This window comes from Megascapheus bottae, chromosome 11, assembly GCF_031878675.1.
Source record: "Megascapheus bottae isolate mThoBot1 chromosome 11, mThoBot2.hap1, whole genome shotgun sequence".
Lineage (NCBI taxonomy): Eukaryota > Metazoa > Chordata > Mammalia > Rodentia > Geomyidae > Megascapheus > Megascapheus bottae.
Genome location: NC_143519.1, coordinates 40,324,787 through 40,345,213, shown reverse-complemented (window position 1 = coordinate 40,345,213; position 20,427 = coordinate 40,324,787). Strand labels below are relative to the sequence as shown.

Below are 20,427 nucleotides of genomic sequence, written 5' to 3'. Positions count from 1 at the left end.
CGCTTCCAGATTTTGATGGTTAATTAGAGATAAGACTCTCATGGACTTCTAGCCAGACTGGCTTCAAACCATGTAGCTGGGCTTACAGGTGTGAGTTACCTGTGTCCAGCTGTGGCATTGTTGAAAGTGGCATTTGCAGAATGCTCCCCTTGGAGAGGTAATCAACTTAGTGAAGCAATGTTAGAGTAAGAGAAGGAGAATCCGCTCACCCCATTCCATTCACTGGCTTCTAGGCCTTCCAAAGGCAAGGGAAACACTGAATTGTAATTTTGTAGTGTCTGAGACACCAAGTCTCCCAGCGTCTGTTTCATTAATACAAATTCTAAGAAAGAGAATGAGTAGGCACCCTGCTGATTAACTAGACATTGTTCTGAGACAATTCAACTTAATGAAGACTGACTGGGAAGTAACTGTGCATAGACCCAAAGTTTATGGGATGGCTTAGACAAAGTGAGAAGGAGCTCGATAGCATCATAATTACACTTTATTGGAAACAGTGGCACCAGGCAGATGAGATAATGAATTCTAGTGTGTCTAATGCAGACCGTCTAGCCCTGAAGGAGCTCTGGGTTTGGTCTGTGCAATGAAGAGATTGATTAGACCATGAGGAAGCATTCTGTCCTCATTCATGGGGGATTTCTCTGGGCAAGAGCACTTAAAAGTTTTTGTATACTTTCCTCCTTTTTGGAAAGCTGCCCATAATCTCTCATTATGCGATGAAGAGTTTCTCTCTGTTAGATGGAAGTTCTGGCAAAAAAAAAAAAGATCTACACCCGCACCATTGGGATCTCATCATGTGTCACCAGGAGTCTGATCCTTCTGAGGACTAGACTTAAATTTCCTGTGGCCAGAATCAACCTGGGAGAGGGAGGTAGGAGTGGAAGTGGTACCAGCATTTTGCAGAGGTGGTTGTCAATATTTATGGTTCCGTGAAAGTAAAAATCAATAATGCTATGAGCCAAGTAGACATTCCATTAGCTAAAAGCCAGGCCACCTTCTTCAGACAAGGGAAATATGAAGCCCAGAAGTCTTATCTGAGAATGACTTTCTTGGTGTTACTGACCTTCATAAGGCAAGATAGGCCATTCCATTTAGAAACATTTTGCTTCACTCTGAAGCACGAATCATTAGTACATTCTAAGATTGCCCTCTTAATTTCCCCATTTTTACAGATACCCAGTAGTTGGCAAGATTGTGGGGAGCATCAGTCACCACTGTAGCCTTGTGTTATGTCTATGATTTGGATAACTGGTGTATGGTTAATTGAGTGCCCAGAAAATGGAGATGTGTTTGGAGCAAATTTTCCTTTGAACTAATTTTAGCTTCCTTATTGGTGAATGGTTTAAATAAAATCATTGGCACATACTTTTTAAAATATATTTGTAAGAGAGTCATGATTTCTCTGCCACAGGTCTGTAAACAACTCCTGGAGGAAGAGCACACACCTCAGTGCAAGGCCCATGCTCCAGGCATGTAAAACTGCCCAGCTGGGCAGAGTGTGGCATGGGTACTTGATAAATCTTAATCCAACTGGTACATAGTTAATGATGGGGAAGGAGTCTAATTGATAAGTATTTTGTTTTTCCTTCCTCTTTTGTTGGCTGGGGGAAATCCAATCTTGAATTTCAGAACTGGTGGATCAAAGCCACAAAATCTGAAAATTTGGTAGGATGCAGTACCTTTATCCACAGCTCAATCTATAAAGGAACAACATGTTTGAATAAAATCATTCTACAACACTTTTCTTTCCAAAGAAAAAGAAACATATACATAGATTGAATGGCATGTCTATACGTTCATTGATCTCTGCCTTTGATGACAGATGAATAAGTCACAGAATTTGCCTTACAGCTGGGCACCAGTGGCTAATGCCTATAATCCTAGCTACTCAGGAGGCTGACACCTAAAAATTATTTGGAGCCAGTCTGGGCAGACAAATGTAAGAGACTCTTTCTTTCAAATGACTGTCAAAAGGTCAGAAATGGAGGTGTAGCTCGACTGGTAGAATGTCATCCCTGAATGAAAAAAGCTTAACCTGTGCAAAATCAGGGGCGATGCCATCATATTTAACCAAGAGGAAGATGACAAAGAAATGAAAGTAGACTGAGCAAAAGAAAACCAGCAAGCAGACATTACCAGTAACTCAGGTGTATGTGAAACCACAATCCTCAGATCTCAGCCTCCTTAGTAGCTAGGATTATAGGTTAGAGCCATTCAGTGCCCAGCTACACACTGAGCCATTTTTTACGTGAACAGATAGTCCATATTCCCTTCATGATATGACAGTTTCCTCAGTTCTTCCTGTGGAAAAAGCCCATCTGCATACTCTAGTTTCCAACTGTACCCATGTTCAGAATTATGCCTAAGCATGTTCACAGCAAGTATTTGGAATTTTTATAAGTGCGTCTTTGATGTGATTTTTATGAGCAGTGTTAATTTCCTTCTGCATGAATAGCTGTACTAATGCCGCAATCTAAATCCTATTTAAATTAGTTTATATTGTTTTCTGCTTTCTCAGTGATCTTTCCACTGAATACAAAATTGAATTTACAGTTGAGTATTGAAAATGACCGCTTCCAATATGCTTCTTAGTCATTCAGAGGGAATTACTGGCTTGGTCTTAATTAATATAAATTAAAGTCACTTCTTACATGGCAACAAATATTGACTGGTCTTACAGAGCGTGGCTTGACTAATGTGTTTTGAATTTAATTTGAATGTCAGAACATCAATCATACATCCGGCCTTCCAGTTTCAAAGACTTCAGACATGAAGTTGGGAATTTTCAAAACTCTATGCTTTTCTTAAGCAAATGGATTTCTGCTACTAGTACTAGATAATGTGGTACAAAAATCTCTTGGGTCCTTATTTTCTTCTTAAATAGTGTATTTTCAAGTACTTATCCCTAAGAATATTGTTTTTCTTTCTGAAAACTCTCAATTGAATCCAACCTACTGTTTATAACCTACACATAACTTCCATTCTAGGTCTAGAAGAGAACAGTAAAATATGGTTTTCAGGACATGTAAGCAAAAATGGATCTTTACATTTTTTGTGTGTTCCTCCTGATAGTAACGCAGTGTAGTTATGAACCCAGTGACCACAGGAACAAGGGAAAATGACCCACGAGCCCAGGAACGAAAGATGTTCTCCTTCCAAAATTCTCAAGGGCTTTTCCCACATCCCACTCTCATGGTATTGTGTCTAGTGGGAAGTCAGTGTTCCTTTTGGTTGTTATTTTTTAAGAGAAAAGAAAAGATTTCTTATACACATTAGGTTTATTTCTGCTGTCTCTTCTGAGGTCCATTCTCCTAACGTATGTTGACGTGAGGTGGAGCGCGTAGTGGGAGGCAGAATTTATTCCAACTGTAATGGTTGCACTGGGCCTCTCAGAAACATAATGCTAAATTATGGGCTTCTCCATGGGCTGAGGGTAATGTTAAATTGTATGATAGATTTTATCTTATACAAGCTGCTTCTGTCCATGAAATGAGATAAGAAACTACTGCGGCTGGAGTTCACCGTGGGTTGAACTGTGACAGAAAATTCCAGAGTTAGCACAATTGTATGAGTCAGCTCTGATCCTAAGATGTGTTTCTCTGGTGCCCGTGGGTTGAGATTTTCAAGCAAACTGGACAGACATGGGGTTCGATGGACACTCCAAGACCCCTTCCCTGGTCAAGTTCCGTGGTGAGAGCAGAGGGGGAAGTTTGCTCAGAGCAGAGGTTTGATCCTCAAGTCCAGAAGGCAGCTGCTGCAGCTAGGGAGGATATAAAATCCTGACTAGTCAGCCTGCCATCCATAATAGCTGCTTTGTGCCCAGAGAAGGCAGAAGGTACCCCCATGCAGCCTGAATCAGGATGAGGCTCTTTGCCATGCAGTGTATGAGCACCAGTCAAGGAAGCTGAGCCCTGGTCTGGGAAGATGACTTTGAGGGGAAAGATCTGAAGACCAGAATTAGAACTATTCACCCTACAAACATGAGGCAAATGGAATATTAGTAACCATCTAACAGATGATTTTGTTTAACCCATGAAGCCTAAATAAAATTATTTCATTAAACATGAATTGCTTTCTGTTCACCCATCTGGAGTGTGTCTTCATTTGTAGATGTGAACAATGCAGGAGGAGGTCTGGGGGTCCTTTGTTGGGGCCAATAGAACCTAGAATCTGGGGGACCATCAGTATTTGTTAAATGAATCTGAATCTTGCAATCTGGTTTTGCTGCTGGAATATTAGAATTGCAAGACTACCTAGTTTACTTGTTAAAAAAAAAGTAAGTTTTTTTTCCCCTAAATCATATTGTCCAGGGGTAGAAAAATACAAATGGAAGGCTTCTCTCTTCAAGTTTGCCTGGAAAATACGCACAGAGCCTACAGCAGTAGCTGGATTGATTAATGTTGTAATAACTGACAAATAGCTTCCGGTTTTAATTAACTTAACCACTTTCACACCTGTTTTCTCCACCTTCAAGCCATACAGCATAGGTCTATGCCACAACTGTTCTCAAAAAGGCAAGTCTAATTGTTGGCTCTGAAGTAAACTTTATCACTGACTTACAGGTTGAAGGAATCTCATTCTCTTCTTTCTGCCTCGCCTCCTATTCACCTGAAACCAGATTCAAATGGTCTTTCCAGAAACCATGTGAAGCAAACACAAATCACCTAGAGAACAGGGTCTCCATTGTGGAAAACAAGGAAATATTCTCTTCTGCAGCTTCCTTAAACATGTTACTACAATGAAATCTATGTTGAACCACAGCAGAAGGAAGGACTTATTCCTACCATCTGCTTTGGAAATGGCATCTCGCAATTTAGTCTACCCATTTTGACACTAAGTCAACTAATTCTAGAGATCATAAAACTGGCATCCCATCCTATTTCTGGACATAGTGCTTCTGAGGCCAAATTGTCCTTAAGGAGGTAACCAAGGTTTGCTGTAAGACTAGGACTAGAGCCTATTACTGAGGTGCTCAGAACAACTTTTGTATAACAACCACCCTCCTGGGTGGTTCCACAAAGTCACAAATTAGAGGAGAAAAAAGAAATTGAAGACTGATGAAGCAGTTAGTTTCAGGAGAACAAACTGGTCTATCTGAGCGAGCACACCCATCATCAGAGTGGACTGGGCTATCTTTTGAGAGGACCCAGAAATATCAACATTTTTACTTGACTTGGCATAATTTGTGCTTGCTGCTCTTCCATTTGCAGATGATAGCAAGTTTTCTGAGGCTATCACAGTGCTGCTTTCCTGGATAGAACGAGGGGAAGTGAATCGCCGTTCGGCAAATCAGTTCTATTCCATGGTTCAGTCAGCGAACAGCCACGTCCGCAGGCTCATGAATGAAAAAGCAACCCATGAGCAAGAGATGGAGGAAGCGAAGGAGAATTTTAAAAATGCCTTAACTGGAATCCTTACTCAATGTAAGTGAACATTTTGGGGGCCATCTTTTTTGTTGTGATTTTGGTTTTTGCCTTTCCTTTTGCATCCGTTTTATGTTTTGATTTGGGGGTAAGTAGTTCAGTAATCTCCCATTTTACTCCATATTGAATGGTAAATCTCATAACCTGTCTCATGTTCTGTGGTACTTGGAGGAGCACGGAACCTGCCCTGAGAGCTTACTTCTCAAGGTGAGCACTGTTTCTGTAGCTTTTTCTTCAGAACTCCATGCCTACCCCTCTCTCCACCAGACAGGACAGCCTGTCCATACCTACCACGGCTCATTCCCTATCTCAGGATGGGTCACTAGTCACTGGCAGACTCTTCTCACCAGCCTGCAGGTCCTCCAGGGTCTGACAGTAGAAAGCAAACCCTGTTCTTGTGGCTCTATTTAGGAAGAAGATACCCTTAAAAACAAAACCACCAAAGCTACTCTTTAGGATCCTTTATTTCATAAGGTGAGCTTTAGCTGTTTCCCTGGGTTGCTCAGAAGCAGAGACTTTTGTCCTTTCTTCATTTGGAAAGCAGATTGCCTTAACTACTTAATGTGGTGATTTTTCATGTCTAGATCCTAAATTGATGAAGAAGGGTAAATGGGGCTTTCTCATAGAACAATAGTCAAGGTAATTACCCAGGGCTCTATTCAAAAAAAGAAAGAAAGATGTCTACTTTTTTTTTTTATGGGAATTCTATCTGTGTCTGTAGTTAACATCAAAGTAGCATAATGCATCTCAACTGCCATGTTCTTTCACTTGGTAAAAGCTGTTAAATGACACTGTGACAATGCCGCGCTCCATTCTGTACCAGGTGCATGCACCCACATGCCACAGCTACATACAGGATTTACGTATTCATTCTGGGGATAAGTGGTGTTTACAGTGATATAATATGCCAGAATGCCTATCACTTCTTTCATCATTGTAAATCCCGGCAGTAATGTGTCTGTTAGGATGGGATGCTGGGGGTGTGAAAAGCCAGAATCTTCTATATAAATGTATCTTACAGTGATTTTGTTGTCAAAAGGCAGTTTCTAGCAAGGTGTCAGAGGCTCTCGCCTGTAATCCTAGCTATTCAAGAGGTTGAGATCTGAAGATTGTGGTTTGAAGCCAGCTTAGTCAAGAAAGACTGTGAGACCATTTATCTCCAATATACTACAAAAAAAGCTGCAAATGGAGCAGGGTTCAAGTGGTAGGGCACCAGCTTTAAGCAAAACAAAACAAAAAGCCAAACAAAAGAGTAAGGCCCTGAGTTCAAGCTCCAGAAATGGCATACACATACAAAAAAGTTTCTGCAGCATCACAGACATATTCACATATTCACAAACATAAATCAGTATGTAACCAGTATGAATCCAATCGGTCCTTAAAGAGAAGGAATGAGGAGAAATAATACAAATACTCTGTCTCATACTGATATTAGACTACCTAGCTTGAGAAAATAATGAGTTAGCCAGCCCTGAGAAAATAATGAGTTAGTGGCCAGAGGGAAGGGAAGGAAAAGGTGAATTAGCAGGAGAGAAGGACAGAAGACAAAACAACTCTAATGGTACAGTCACTGCTCTAAATGCAGGAAACGGCAGCACTATGGTATGCATACTGCATCACCCGCCACTTAGCAAGCTTGGCTTATACTTATATTCTCCTCCCCATGCAATTTACAGTCCCATCTGGCAAGGGAGACTCAATCCTTGCCTATAATGGGGAAGATAGGATAACCATAGTAGATGAATGTTTCTTTTCTTTTTGTAGTAACTATCACAGGAGACCTTTTTGATATAGGTGAAGAATAAGAGATTCCTGCCTGTCATTATGCAGGTCTAATGTTTGGAACAACCGAGAGATAACAAAGTATAGCCTGTGTGATCCCATATATCAGCCTTTTATTACCAGTAAAAGCCCCATTGGAAAATGAGTTTGAGATGTGCAGCAATGGCTGCTTCCTAATGGGGAACCCCAGGGTGGGGTGTTTCCAGGTTCAGGCAGCACTGAAGACAGAGGCTTACTTCCCAGAGGCCTGGGCAACAGGAGGAACTAAGAAGAAAGAGCAGAACAAGGGAAGGCTGGGGACAAGTCAGTGAAGGGACAAAGCAGGTCAGGGAAGCCCATGTAATGAGAATCCTTGCTATCAAACACTCCACTGAGAACCTCAGCTTTAAACTCCTAAGAATTGAATTCTGGCCTTAAATCTTCCAATCTGTTCTTCTGACTATGACAAGACCAAAAATCTTGTAAATATGTTTTGTAACCTCCTTTCCTACCACGAAACCTTGTATCCTAACTATCACAGCATACTGTTGTTTCTACCCTGAAGAGCTTACCTCTTGCCTACTTTTTCTAAATTATATTTTGTTATCTTTTGTTATTATTTTTAAGTAGTTATAAATAGGAGTTTCCAGCTAGCAAAGCAGTTTATGAATATATCTTGATCAATGTCATTCTTTACAACAGCTCCGTGCATTTCTACCCAACTACTCCTTTCTCCACTCTTAATATTGCAGGGTACATATTGGATTCTTAACTGCACTCTCCCCCGCCTCCGTTCTTCATTTGTTCACTCTTCCCCTTGACCTAACCCCAGCGCTTCCAAGTACCTGCTTCCTGGTGCCTTTCTAAGGACTTATACTATTTGAGTTTTCCCTAGAATCTACCATATTCCAGTTAATGCATCTATACATACTTGCATCTGGCCTAATCAACATATTTACTTGTAAGTTTATAAGCTAAATCTAGCTTCCACGTAGAAGGGGAAAACCCATATCTGTTGTCTCTCTGGGCCTGATTCAGTTCGTGACCACTACTCAAGTCCAAGCTATGTAGACTACTGTGATTATCTAGTATGTCAGTTAACTAGAGCATACATTTGCAACAAACAATTCTGCCAAACTGTTTTTTTAAGTAGAGGGGAGTCTTTTTTTATGTGCACACTAAAAAAAATAAGTATAGTTATTTATTAGCCCTGATTTAAGAAATCAATGCTTTTATTATGGGCTAAGGTTTATATGCTGCCATTAGCATTTCCTGGATGGCTGTTTAAGGTAGTTGCTGCTGTTCCTGCTTTCACATCCCTTTTTCTAGGCTGAAATCACATTAGAAAAAGGGAAAGAGGGGCTGGGAGTTTGGCCTAGTGGTAGAGTGCTTGCCTAGCATGCATAAAGACCTGGGTTCGATTCCTCGGTACCACATACATAGAAAAAAAAAAGCCAGAAATGGTGCTGTGGCTCAAGTGGTAGAGCTCTAGCCTTGAGAAAGTCCAAGGACAGTGCTCAGGCCCTGAGCTCAAGCCCAGGACTGGCAAAAAAGGGGAAGGGGAGAAAGAAGAAGGAATTGTATTAGAGTGAGAAAATGAAAGTTGCCCCAAGATCCATCCCAGCCTTCCACACATGTCTTATTAGGCCCAGTGACTACATATGGCCATACTTAACTAAAAGAGAAATATAACACTAGCCAGGCCCAAGATCTCCAAACTAAAAGGAGTTTTCATAGTAATTCAGAAGAAGAAAATGGTAATTTGGAAGCCTTTGTAGTTCTACCATATACTATCCCATCCTTCCACTTCTACCCACTTCATATCACTATCACTGATTATGAAACAGATCGTGAGCCATGTCTTCTACACTGCTCTCTTGCACTTAGCATGCGGTTCTGCCTTCTGAGCCTGTCAGGCTGTCTGTGTTGACTTCTTCAGCATCAGCTGGACTGTGTCACTCACACTCACACTCATTCCCTGTGGGTCCTTACAAGCCCATCAAAGCTACTGCCCGTCCCCAAGGCTTCACTTATTCTGTTTTCTCTCCCTAGTGAATTCATTCCCTGTCCTTTGCATGAATGAATCTTTTACATACTTTAGAACATTCCTTGAAAGGTCTTAAAGGAAAGATGACTCCCTACAGAGTGGGCTTTCTAGTCCACTTTTGGTCAGTAGATATCTTATCCCTTGATTAAGGTTCTCTGTAGCATTTATCCAGATATGAGATGATATCATGCTTTGTCTGGTTTAAATTACTATATCAGCAAGCAAGAAACCTTTTTTTTTGTGGGTCATGGGGCTTGAGCTCAGCCTGGGTGCTGTCCCCGAGCTCTTCAGCTCAAGGCTACAGCCCTACCATTGAGGCAAGCCCCACTTCCCATTTTCTGGAAGTTAATTGGCGATAAGATTCTCAGGTCTTTTTGTGTCTGAACCTTGATTCTCTGACCTAAGCCTCCTGAGTAGCTAGGATTACAGGCGTGAGCCACTGTACCAGGCTTCAGCATGAAACCTTTTAAGTCAAGTGTGTATTGCATGTGCCTGAAACATAGAGACATGCAACATGCATTTGGTAGATGAAGGGGTAAGTGCATAGTCAATGTGTACATTGGAAACAGGAAGAAAGGTGGCCCAAAGCTGTGCGAAGAATTTTCTGGCGAGTCCACCAAGTACATTGGAATGGGTGTTTGTACCATCCAAGGTAACATGGTTTCAACCTGCATGTGTGATAATCAAAACTCTACAAGGGAAGCTATGTTGGTATTAGAATCCACTAGATTATACCAGACCATGGGTCAGAGACTAATGGATATTAGGGAGAGTTAGGGTAAAAACTGAACAGAGCAATTCATGTCGGTATTTATCAAATGGCAACCTTCCAACAACCTTCTACCCATTGCTATATATAGGAGGTCCCTTAAGCCCTATGATTTTGCTTCTGGGCAGTCTTTCAGAAGTTGGCATATATCAACAATGTCTCTGGAGATCACAGCTGATTTTAATGCCTACACAGCTGGCTGAGGAATACATCCTAAGGGGCTTGGCATGCATCCTGGATAACCAGGCTTGTGTTGGATGACTAAAGACAGGAATAACCTTAAATGTAACCTGAGTAGGAATTAACAAGAATTAATCCTATTGGAAGATTACATAGGTCAACAGGCAATCTGCTTTCTATTCTCTCCTCTCTGCTTTTTACATCAACCTTCCAAGATCTGAAGAGAACCAGATCTTTTATATCCGCCATGAAAGTATCAGCAGTTGGCTTGACTAACCTGGCTGACATACATACATTTTACTGTTTTGGGAATATTAGATACATCTTATCATTTGTTTTGAGCTTTCCCTTCTGTGGTGGAGTAACAGTGTGTGCCTCAACCCCTTTCTGCCTTCCCAAGCTTGACTCAATGTGGTAGAATGAGTCAATACTGGGGGAGAAAAAAAGGGGGCTATTTTAACCATAGCCACTAGTGTTCAGAGTGATGGATATACTTCTAGCATTTCCCAAAAGCATAAGCAGTCATACTCATTTATCTACATTGATATTCCTGACAACTATCTTAGGAACCACATTTGGCTTTTTCACTTTGAACGAGAGAGGAACTGCTCAGTGTCATTTCAGCTGTCAATTCTCCTACGTGGTAGGAATCTCCTGGTTACTACACAGCAGCCTGGAGTGCTCTCCCCCACACAAAAGATCCCCAGTGCCTTTCTTCATAGCCCCCCCACTATGGCACATCTATTACCTACTAGCCAGGAGGATCAGGAAGGGAAGTCGCCCTGAGGCATCCTGGAAACAACTAGCTCATGAAAGGAAATGGAGTACACCTGATATACTGAAAAGGAAGCTTATTTAGCAACTTCCAACAAAGTTCAAGTACATTGCAAGACTTAGATGCTGGGCTCCTTGGTAGATTGTGCTGGCCTTAGCCACTTGGTTGAGTAAGACAAGGGAAGTTTCTGATGTCATGCTTGTCATGCTTGCCTTTGCATCCCTTGAAAAGCGATTTTTGAAGGATTGACGTGGATGCCTGTCCAGCACCTAGGATAAAGAAAACACAGATGTTATTCTTGAATTTTAGTATTTTTTTAAAAAATCTCTTGGGAAAGAACAAGAGTTTTTCATCATAACAGGAAAAGGTTGTGATGTCATAGTGTACATAAACTCTGGAAGTTATCTTCTATCCTTGCTGATATTTTGTTCTTCCAACATATGCAGAAATTCTAACCTTTTATCACATCTCCAGTTTTCTTCCTAGGACGTGCTCTTAAATATAGTCAAATAGACATTCTTTTTACCTAATTTTAGCTAAAGTAACAAGGGGCAGCAACTAAAGCTAATCAGGAATTCAGAATATACAGCAGCCATTCACTTCTGCTTGGGATAATTTTAAAGGTGCCAAGTGGTATGACACTGCCTCTCCTGGCATGGTACCTGAGTACTTTTTCTTTCTTTCTGGGACAGCTGAATAGTACTCCTTTGATTAGACAGAAAGAGAAGAAAAATGTGGCAGCCCAGGTGAATCCTCTCATTCTTGAACCATTTTATTTTTATAACCTCCTTGTCTCACCCCTATGTCATTTCTTAAACTGTGTATTCGGGCAGAAACTTCCCCAAGTTTTCCTCCTCAAAGCCTTTCGTGGTTTGATCTCCTTTGCTGTTTAAAAATTTATATCTCGCAGGAACTCCCCATAGGCCTTCCCACTTTGAGTTCTTCAGTTATGAGTCAGGCTTACCATTTCAAAGCTCAGACAGGAGCTGTTTCAAGTCCAGAAGCATGTGGTGCCACAGTTATTAATATGCATGCCAGGATGATCAGTTTTGCATGCCTTCTTATGATACATGCACGGCTTATAAAACATTCAATACCCTAAGATATTCCCCTTTACTGCTTTTCCAACAGGCTTCCCAAAATGAACAGAGACAGACAAACGGACAGACAGACAAAGAGAAAGTCAGAGAGAGTAAGACTATGATAGAGCAAAGTAAAGAAAAGGCAAATGGGTAAGCAGACAGCAATGATGGACAAGGGACTATTAATATTCAATAATATGTCATACATATAATGAACATGAATAAAAAGTAGAAACGACAGCAAGTAAGTTCGAAAGCACCTTGCAGTCCTATTAGGCTAAACATACTTATTTTACAAATTAGGAAACTAAGGCTCAGGGAACAAACATGAAATGCTTTGGTCACCTAGTGGTTTATGAGAAAATTCAAATCAAGATGTTTGGCTACTTGTTTGCTTTTTGCTCCATATCTCTTTGGTTTTGCTTTTCATGAAAAACGGAAGTGAGCAGACGGGGCTCTTAGGCTCTGGTTAGAAAATGAAGTATGTGTTCCCGTCACTCCTCGCTGTCCCACCTCTGCATGGTGTTCTATGGGACTCACCTTGCCTGAAGTATTTTCCCCCCTTCATAGCCAGAACTGAAGCTCACTGTTGTCACATACATATCACCATAAAACCTGTCCCATCTATTAGCACCCATAGCCAGATCCCTTTCTCTTACCTTCTGCAGTTCCTTCTCCCTCTCCCTTTCTCTCCCCTTCTATCTGCTGTTATACTGAAGCTTTCATTCAAGACCTTACCTTTGCTAAGCAGATGTTCTTACCACTGGGCCATGCCTCCTGTCCTGTTTTCTATTGTGTGTGGGTGCAGGTGTGTGCCAGGAGTTTGAACTCAGGGCTTCATACTCATTCAGTTTCCTTGCCCAGAGCTGTCATTGTTTAACTTAAGCTGTGTTTCCAGACCAATTTTTTGCTGTTTAATTGGAGATACAGTATTGAAGACTTTTCTCTCTTGGCTTGCTTCAAACCATGATCCTCCTGACCTTAGATACCTAAGTAAGTAGGATTGTAGGCATGAGCCTGTATGCAGCTGCTGGCTATTTTTGAGGTAAGGTGTTGCTTCCTGGCCAGTGCATGCCTGCTTATGCTAACTTCCCTTTGTTACTAGTATAATAGTTATGTGTCACCACATCTAGCTCTCTGTTGAGATGAGGGTCTCACAAACTCTTCTGTCCAGGCTCCCTCAAACTGTAACCCTCCCAATCTCAGCCTTCCAAATAACTAGAGTTATAGGCATTCACCACCAGCACTTGACTACTGTCTTTTCTGACCTCATTGCACCCACTCCTGGGCTTGGTCTAATTTCTTGTAACTGCACTAAGGCCAAGGCCTGTCATACCAGTATTTATGGGCCATTCGTAGACAGAAATGAAGGTAGTGTTGGAAAACTGGGCTGGAAAGTAAAAACTGTACAGTATATCTCGAAAGGTTGCCCTTTTTATATAAACTATGATCAATTGACTTAGCTCTGATATGACATTTAAAATGGAACACCCAGAATGTACTTTAGTTGCTGATTTTACGTAATAGGATTACAGTGCTGTAATTAATCTTAGTTCAGCTTGGAGATTGGAAATGGTGGAACTATTTAACTTTAACTATTTAACTTTGTTATATACTTTTTTTTAATGTAGCAAGTGACATCAGCCTCATCACCAGTCTTAAAAAGAGCCAATGGGGGGCTGGGAGTTTGGCCTAGTGGTTAAAGTGCTTGCCTAGCATGCACAAAGACCCGGGTTTGATTCCATGGTACCACATACATAGAAAAAGAAGCCGGAAGTGGTGCTGAGAATCAAGTGGTAGAGCTCTAGCCTCCTTGAGAAAGTCCAAGGACAGTGCTCAGGCCCTGAGCTCAAGCCCAAGACTGGCAAAAAAAAAAAAAAGAGGCAATGGTAGGCACCCTTTAACTAGGTATGAGAAGATCCTGGGTTTTAATCCAAGCTCAGACATCTATTAGTCATATCACTGCAGGAAAGTCTTCGGAGCTCCTTGAGTCTCTGTTTCTTCAAGTCTGTGGTGAAAAGGTTCACTCAGATAATACCCTAAGGTCCTTTAAAACCTCCACATCTGTTATGTTACCACGTGAACAACCCAGCCCCCTTCACATCTTTGTATAGCTGAATGCCATGTGGTGCCAGGGCTCATCCTTACTATCATAAGCTCCTCAGGTGACCCTAGCAAAGGAGAGCGCATGGCCTTCCAGGCACATGTCCCATCTGTGCCATCTGTAGAGGTTGTGCCTGGCTCTCTGTGGATGCCGAGCCTGGTCAGAGTTATCTCAGAGAGAGCTCTGCAGCTCACTAACAATCCCCTCCCTGTCACAGCCTCATCTGTCTTCTCCACCGAAATCATAAAAGCCTTGGCCGTTTAAATGAATGATTAAATCTGTTCAACAAATATTTATTGGGGCCTATTAAGTGTCAGATCACATGCTAAGTGCTAGAGTGAAATGTGAGGGTTTCTGACCTCTGTGAGCATCATGCCCCCCTTATACCCAGATTGGTGTCCGGGTCCACATTTCTTCTGCCTAAAAAGCTCTCTATGAAATTGTTTATTTCTCAGGAACATCTCAGCTAAACATTTTTTATTTCTGCCTAGGGAAATTTGATTCCTACATCCCCTGCTGTTGAAAAAAAGAATTTTATGAAGTGTTAAAATGTTTCCCAAGTCTGTAGAAGTCATTGCTGTAGTTCATCCATGGAAAGAAAAGCTCTGTAACTGCATTAGCAACCCGACAAGTTTTCTATTTCTCCTTGGAATCATGCTGATAGCTATACTTGCCAATGTATTCGATTCTGGAAACACTATTTCCATTAAAACAACAACAACAACTTCTAGGTCTCAGGGAATAAATGTCCAGAGAAAATAAGAATGCTTCCAAGTGAAGGGTGAGCACAGAATGTTCTTTCTCTTGGGACAGGACTTTAGGGCTGATAGGAAAGAATGCTAAAGCTCAGTCATCACAACCGTGTCAGCCCTTGGTATTATTTTTCACTTCAACCTCTCCTAACATATAACTGAATTGAATAATGATACTAAAATGAGAGAGAAACTAAGACATACTCTGGAAATATCCAAGAGTTGTGGATGGCTAGAGTTCAAGATTTAACTTAGTACATGGTAATTCAGAAAGCCCAGCAACTAAGCTAACAATGAAAGTTCTGGTACTTTAATATGAGTCCAGCACTAAGATCTGGAAAATAAATCACAATCACAAGTAAGGAGAGGTGCTGTTGGAGGAGAAGATGAGAGGACAGTCCTCAAACAGAGGACAAATGATACGTAGTGGAGTTACTTTGAGAGAGAGAAATGATGTGTTCTTAAGTCTGTGCTCATTAAGAAAGAAGCATTGGCTGCCAATGGAAGAAAGCCATACCCAGGGAGACTTGTGAGTATCTACACAGTGAGTGGATTCCATTGAAGGAGATCAATCGCTGAGCTATGTAACAGGACAGTGGTAGGATCTGCCCAGGTAAAACTAATTACTGTCTGTTCCTTTGCAGACAAAGTTTAGACTCCTGTCCCAGAGGCTCCCAGGGCTAGACAGGAGATCAGGGTTGTCTAATGTAGCCTCCTGTGCCTTTGGGACTCAAAAAGATGGAGTTTGTATTCAGGTCATACAGATAACATGCCATGAGTGGGTTTCTCCATCTTCCCCTTCACACACAGCCTGAGACAGGTTTGGAGTCCCTCGGTCTCCCTCAGTTTCCCCCTGCTGAAGCTATTATTCAAAATGATTCTTTCCAGAAAGGGTTTTGGAGGAAAGCAAGAAGACTGAGGACACAGACAGGGAAGCTGGGGCCAGCCTAGTAGACACAAAAACAAAGGCCTTTTTCCAGGCAATTATATTCTTCTATACCACGGTTCAGATCCCTCAATAAACTTTTGGAGAGAGGCAAGTTCAGCTTCCTATTCTATCATAGCTTCAGATGTCTGGCTTCTTTGCATTGGAAAATTCTGTTTACCCATAGCCTGTAGTTCATTTAAACCTTTCTGACCTGCCCTGTCACTCTGCCTTGGAACTCCCTTGCATACATTCCTATAAGGTGATTCAATTATGTCTTCCCCTAGGCTTTAAATAGCTGAGGCCATAGCACCCCTATACACACCTTATTTTATTATTATAATACTGGGGTTTGAACTCAGGACTTCCCACACTTGGCTTGAATGTTTCCCATTCATGGCTGTTATTCTAGCAGCTGAGCCATGCCACCAATTCTGGATTTTTCCTGGTTGACTGAAAATAAGATTTTCTCTCTTTCTTTTATTTCCATCCCAGTTTCTAAAAGAACCAACTAGTCTCAATTGCCCAGGAAATTCATGTTAGTCCCCCACCTCTGCCATATACAAAGATGATTAAATTCAGTGCCTACCACAGATGTTCTATGTAGTCTTTCTCTTTCTTTTGCTTGCATTTTTTGAAATGAGATCTTACTAACATTGCTATAGCTGGCTTTGAATTCTTGATTTTTCTCATGTCCCTGTGCTGAACAGCTTGGATTATAGCCCTGCATAACACACGTGATTTGGCTGAAGTTTATTAACAATATCATACTCTGTGCTTTAAAACAACAACAAAAACCTGTCTTAGGACAGAACCCTTAACTATCCTTTTTTCTAGTCAACTTGAAATTCCAGTCCATGCCTTCTCCAAGTGTGGACCTATGTTCAGTTTGCTAACCATCCTGGCACACTCCTTTGCTCAGAAACTTACATGGAGTGAAGGAACAGGAGTCAGGAGTCTGCCTGAAGATCTGCTGTGGTAGCTTCCTCTCCCTTCCCCAATCCCCCTCAGTATCTGGGTGTCCAGATAGTAAAGGCAAAAATACTAATTGAAACTTTGGAGACTGAGGTGCATCCATTCCGGCATATCTCGAGTCTTCTCTCTCCTTCTTTTGTCCCTTCTCCTCATAAAGAATTCCACCTCAGCTTTTAGTATTTAAGGACAACAATAACAAGGGACAAGTTGAGGGAGGTCATCTATCTCATTTGTTATATGCTTTTGATAATCTCTCTTGAGCTACTCTTGGAGGATTTGGAAAAATGTTATCCCTTAAAGGGGAAAAAAATTCCTCTTAACTCTACAGAGCTAAGGCTTATCATGAACCCAGATAGCATTAAAAACAAAAATTAGCCTTGCAAGATTGCTTTATGTAGGCAAGCCATCTGCCTAAAGAATGTAATCAGTTGCTCCAGATTTGGGGCGCTAAGTGGATTTAAGGCTCTTTTTACAGCTGTGCAGCCAGAACAGGGAATGCAGGAGCTATTGGGACTGTGAGCAGGAGCTCAGTGAGGGAGAAAAGACTGTGGGTTCTTAGAAAGACCTTATTCTTTCTCTTTCAATAACGTCAGTGCTTCTCTGTCTGGAGGTCAAAATTCAGACTGGCCTTAGATAGCCCACAAAGCTGAGATTTTTCACTCAGTATTCTAGTCTTTCCCACAGTTTAAATGTGGTTGGTTTGTGTGTGCACAGATAGATGTCCCGTTTTGAGTCTCTCTTCCCTGTGAAGGCTAAAGACATGCTTTTCTTAAGACTGGTAAAATAAAGTTGCTCTGTCTAGCAAGAAGGAAGGTGTGGCATGTGCCCAGACATTTTGGGAGAGGGGAAAGTACAAGAAGTGAATTATTCTTATGGACTTATTTTTTTGTAATGTTGAAGACTAGGTACATAAACATGTTATGGATGTATATTGTGTGAGTGAAGGTGTGTTCACTGGTACACATTCATAAGCTTGTAAGTAATCATAAGTAGGGAATTTGCAATCAGAAAATTGAGTAATTAGCGAGTTTCATGTGTGTGTCACTTAAACCTGCTAGGCATACTGGAGATTCTAGGATGATGTCTAAGACCAACTTTTGAAGAACTTCTCATTTTCTCATCTTCAAAAAACCTAATTGAGACACAATATGTAGAATTTTGGAGGAAAGTTTGGCAAGGAGTGAAGGGTCAGTTTAATTTTTCTAACAGCTCTTTCTGTTGATAGTACTTTCCTGACTAAATAAGAAGCAGCTAGATAGGATGGCGCCTGCCTGTAATCTCAGCACTCTAGAGGCCAAGGCAGGTGGATCACAAATTGAGTGCTAAGTCAGCTTGGTCTACATAGTGAGGGTCACTAAAAAACCCCTAAATTTTCTGAGCCGCTACTGTCCATATATCACTGGGAGTGGAATGCGCTGATTGGGAAGTGGGGGGTTGATCTCAATTAGTTCTGCTTATTCAGCCTTCTGTGAGCCTGCTGTTTTGAACAAAGGCCAATAGCGTATTGTTCACCGATTAACTCTTGCATAGGGAAGTTGAATTTTGAACATGTCTTATAGCCAGTAACTACATGTCGCTTTCTTGTGCATAAGCCGAGTAATATTAATTATACTAGAGAAGCATTAAGTGGTAGATTAACTCCTGGGCTTCCTCTTTGGTGTTACCTGCTGCAAACAAAGCACAGCGTGTTGTCTTCACCTGGGACATCAATGCTAGTTATCACAAGATGAGATCTGTGATTTTCTACAACTTGTTCTTTGAATCACACTCATCAGGGCATGCTGTTGGAGGTAGTTTCCTGGAAGGGTGATGAATTCATGCTGAAGGGCAGGCTCTAACAGAGCCCCTTCATGAGATGGGCAACTTTTATTTGCAAGCCATTTGCAAGACAAATGGCTGGTTGGGGGCAGTCTGAGCAACTGAGAGAAGTAATTCAGCCCAACTAAACCAGCTGAGTTGCACCATTTCCCCTTTGTATCAGGGAGTTGTCATTATAGATGGAGGTGGAGGGGTGAGGGGGATAAGACATCATAGATGGATTAAATTGAATCACATTTGCTTTTACTTTTAATTTATCACCCTGTTGAAAAGAATATAGTTCCAAGAAGAGATTGGCCCAGTAAGTTTTTAATTCTGACTTGTTTCTGAGACCCAACTTGTGTTTTAGCCCCATGTAGCTGGCTATGAGGCACTCTCAGGCTAATGAGCCTAAAAGCAAATCCGTCCTACTTAGACCTCTCTGTGTGCTTGTGTTGTCTCTGATGTTCTTCCAAATTAGAGGCATCTTCCTCTCACAGAGCAAGTCCAGCCCCTTGTCCTATCACCTCTCCCTATCTAAATAAGCCTTAGTCACAACTCCTTCTTCCATCTCCTGTACCCACCACAGAATATTTCACAATCTGGATTAGAACATACATGATCCCTTCAGATCCCTTCTCTGGCATTAGCTCCATCTGGAGATCAGCCTTTGAACAACCACCTTTACTTCTGTGCCAAGTATGATTCATCAATGAAGGTCTCCCACGATCCCTATTCCATCTGCCTGTTTATTTCTGCCTTACCTGGGCATTCATATCTATCTTTTTATTATTTAATTTAATTTTTATTTTTTATTTTAAGTAGCATGGATTACAGGTATGAGCCACCAGTGCATTCGAATGCATCTTTCTGGTACAGGATAATTATCTACTTGTGTTTCCCACCTCCCCAAACTGATATCTCAAAGACTATATCCTAAGGGTATATTTCTTTTCTTTTCTTTCCTTTTTTGCCAGTCTTGGGGCTTGAATTCAGGGCCTGAGCTCTGTCCTTGGACTTTCTCAAGGCTAGAGCTCTACCAGTTGAGCCACAACACTACTTCCAGTTTTATTTATGTATGTGGTATTGAAGAATCAAACCTGGATCTTCATGCTTGCTAGGCCAGCACTCTACCACTAGGCCAAACTCCTGGCCCCTAATGGTATATTTCTGTAAACCAACCAATTACTGGCATTTAGTAAGAGCCCAGATTTTTGTTGAAGAAATGATTAAATGAACTGAACCCATTCCCTCAAACATATAATCAACATTTAATATTAATCAGTGTATGTCTTAAACACAAACACACTTGAGTAGATTTCTTTTAACCCATAAAGTATAGATTATAAGCCACTGAGTCTGACTTTTCTCTCTTCCTTCTTTTCCTTTCATTCCTTTTGTACCAGTCCTGAGGTTTGAATTCCAAACTTGGGTGTTGTCACTGAGGTTTTGTGTTCAAAACTAGTGTTCTACTAGTTGAGCCACAATTACACTTTTAGCTTCTTGGTGGTTAACTGAAGATAAGAGCTCAGCCTCCTGAGTGGCTGGGATTACAGGTGTAAACCACTGACAACCAGCTACATTGTTGTTTTTTTTTTATATGTGTTTAACCTGTATGTACATCATTAGTGTCTCTTCACTCCTTCACACACACACACACACACACACACACACACACACACACACACACACACACACCACACACACTTTACAGACACAGGTAATTTTTCTTTCTTTCCTAGACCTTTTTTTGTTAAGCACCTTCACTTGATAATTGAAGAATTGTCACTATTTTTACCCAAATATTCAACCTGAAACACTGATTGTCCTTTCCTTC

General features: G+C 41.2%; 1 protein-coding gene across 3 annotated transcripts in view; it reads left to right on the top strand.

The window, feature by feature from the left end:
• Enox1 (ecto-NOX disulfide-thiol exchanger 1) overlaps positions 1-20,427 on the top strand; it is a 515,583-nt gene that overhangs the window by 386,411 nt on the left and 108,745 nt on the right. For all 3 annotated transcript variants that reach the window (XM_090342091.1, XM_090342088.1, XM_090342090.1), the window contains one exon: positions 5,211-5,423. In XM_090342091.1, the coding sequence (XP_090198217.1) occupies positions 5,211-5,423 (213 nt within the window). The remainder of the gene's footprint in view (positions 1-5,210; positions 5,424-20,427) is intronic.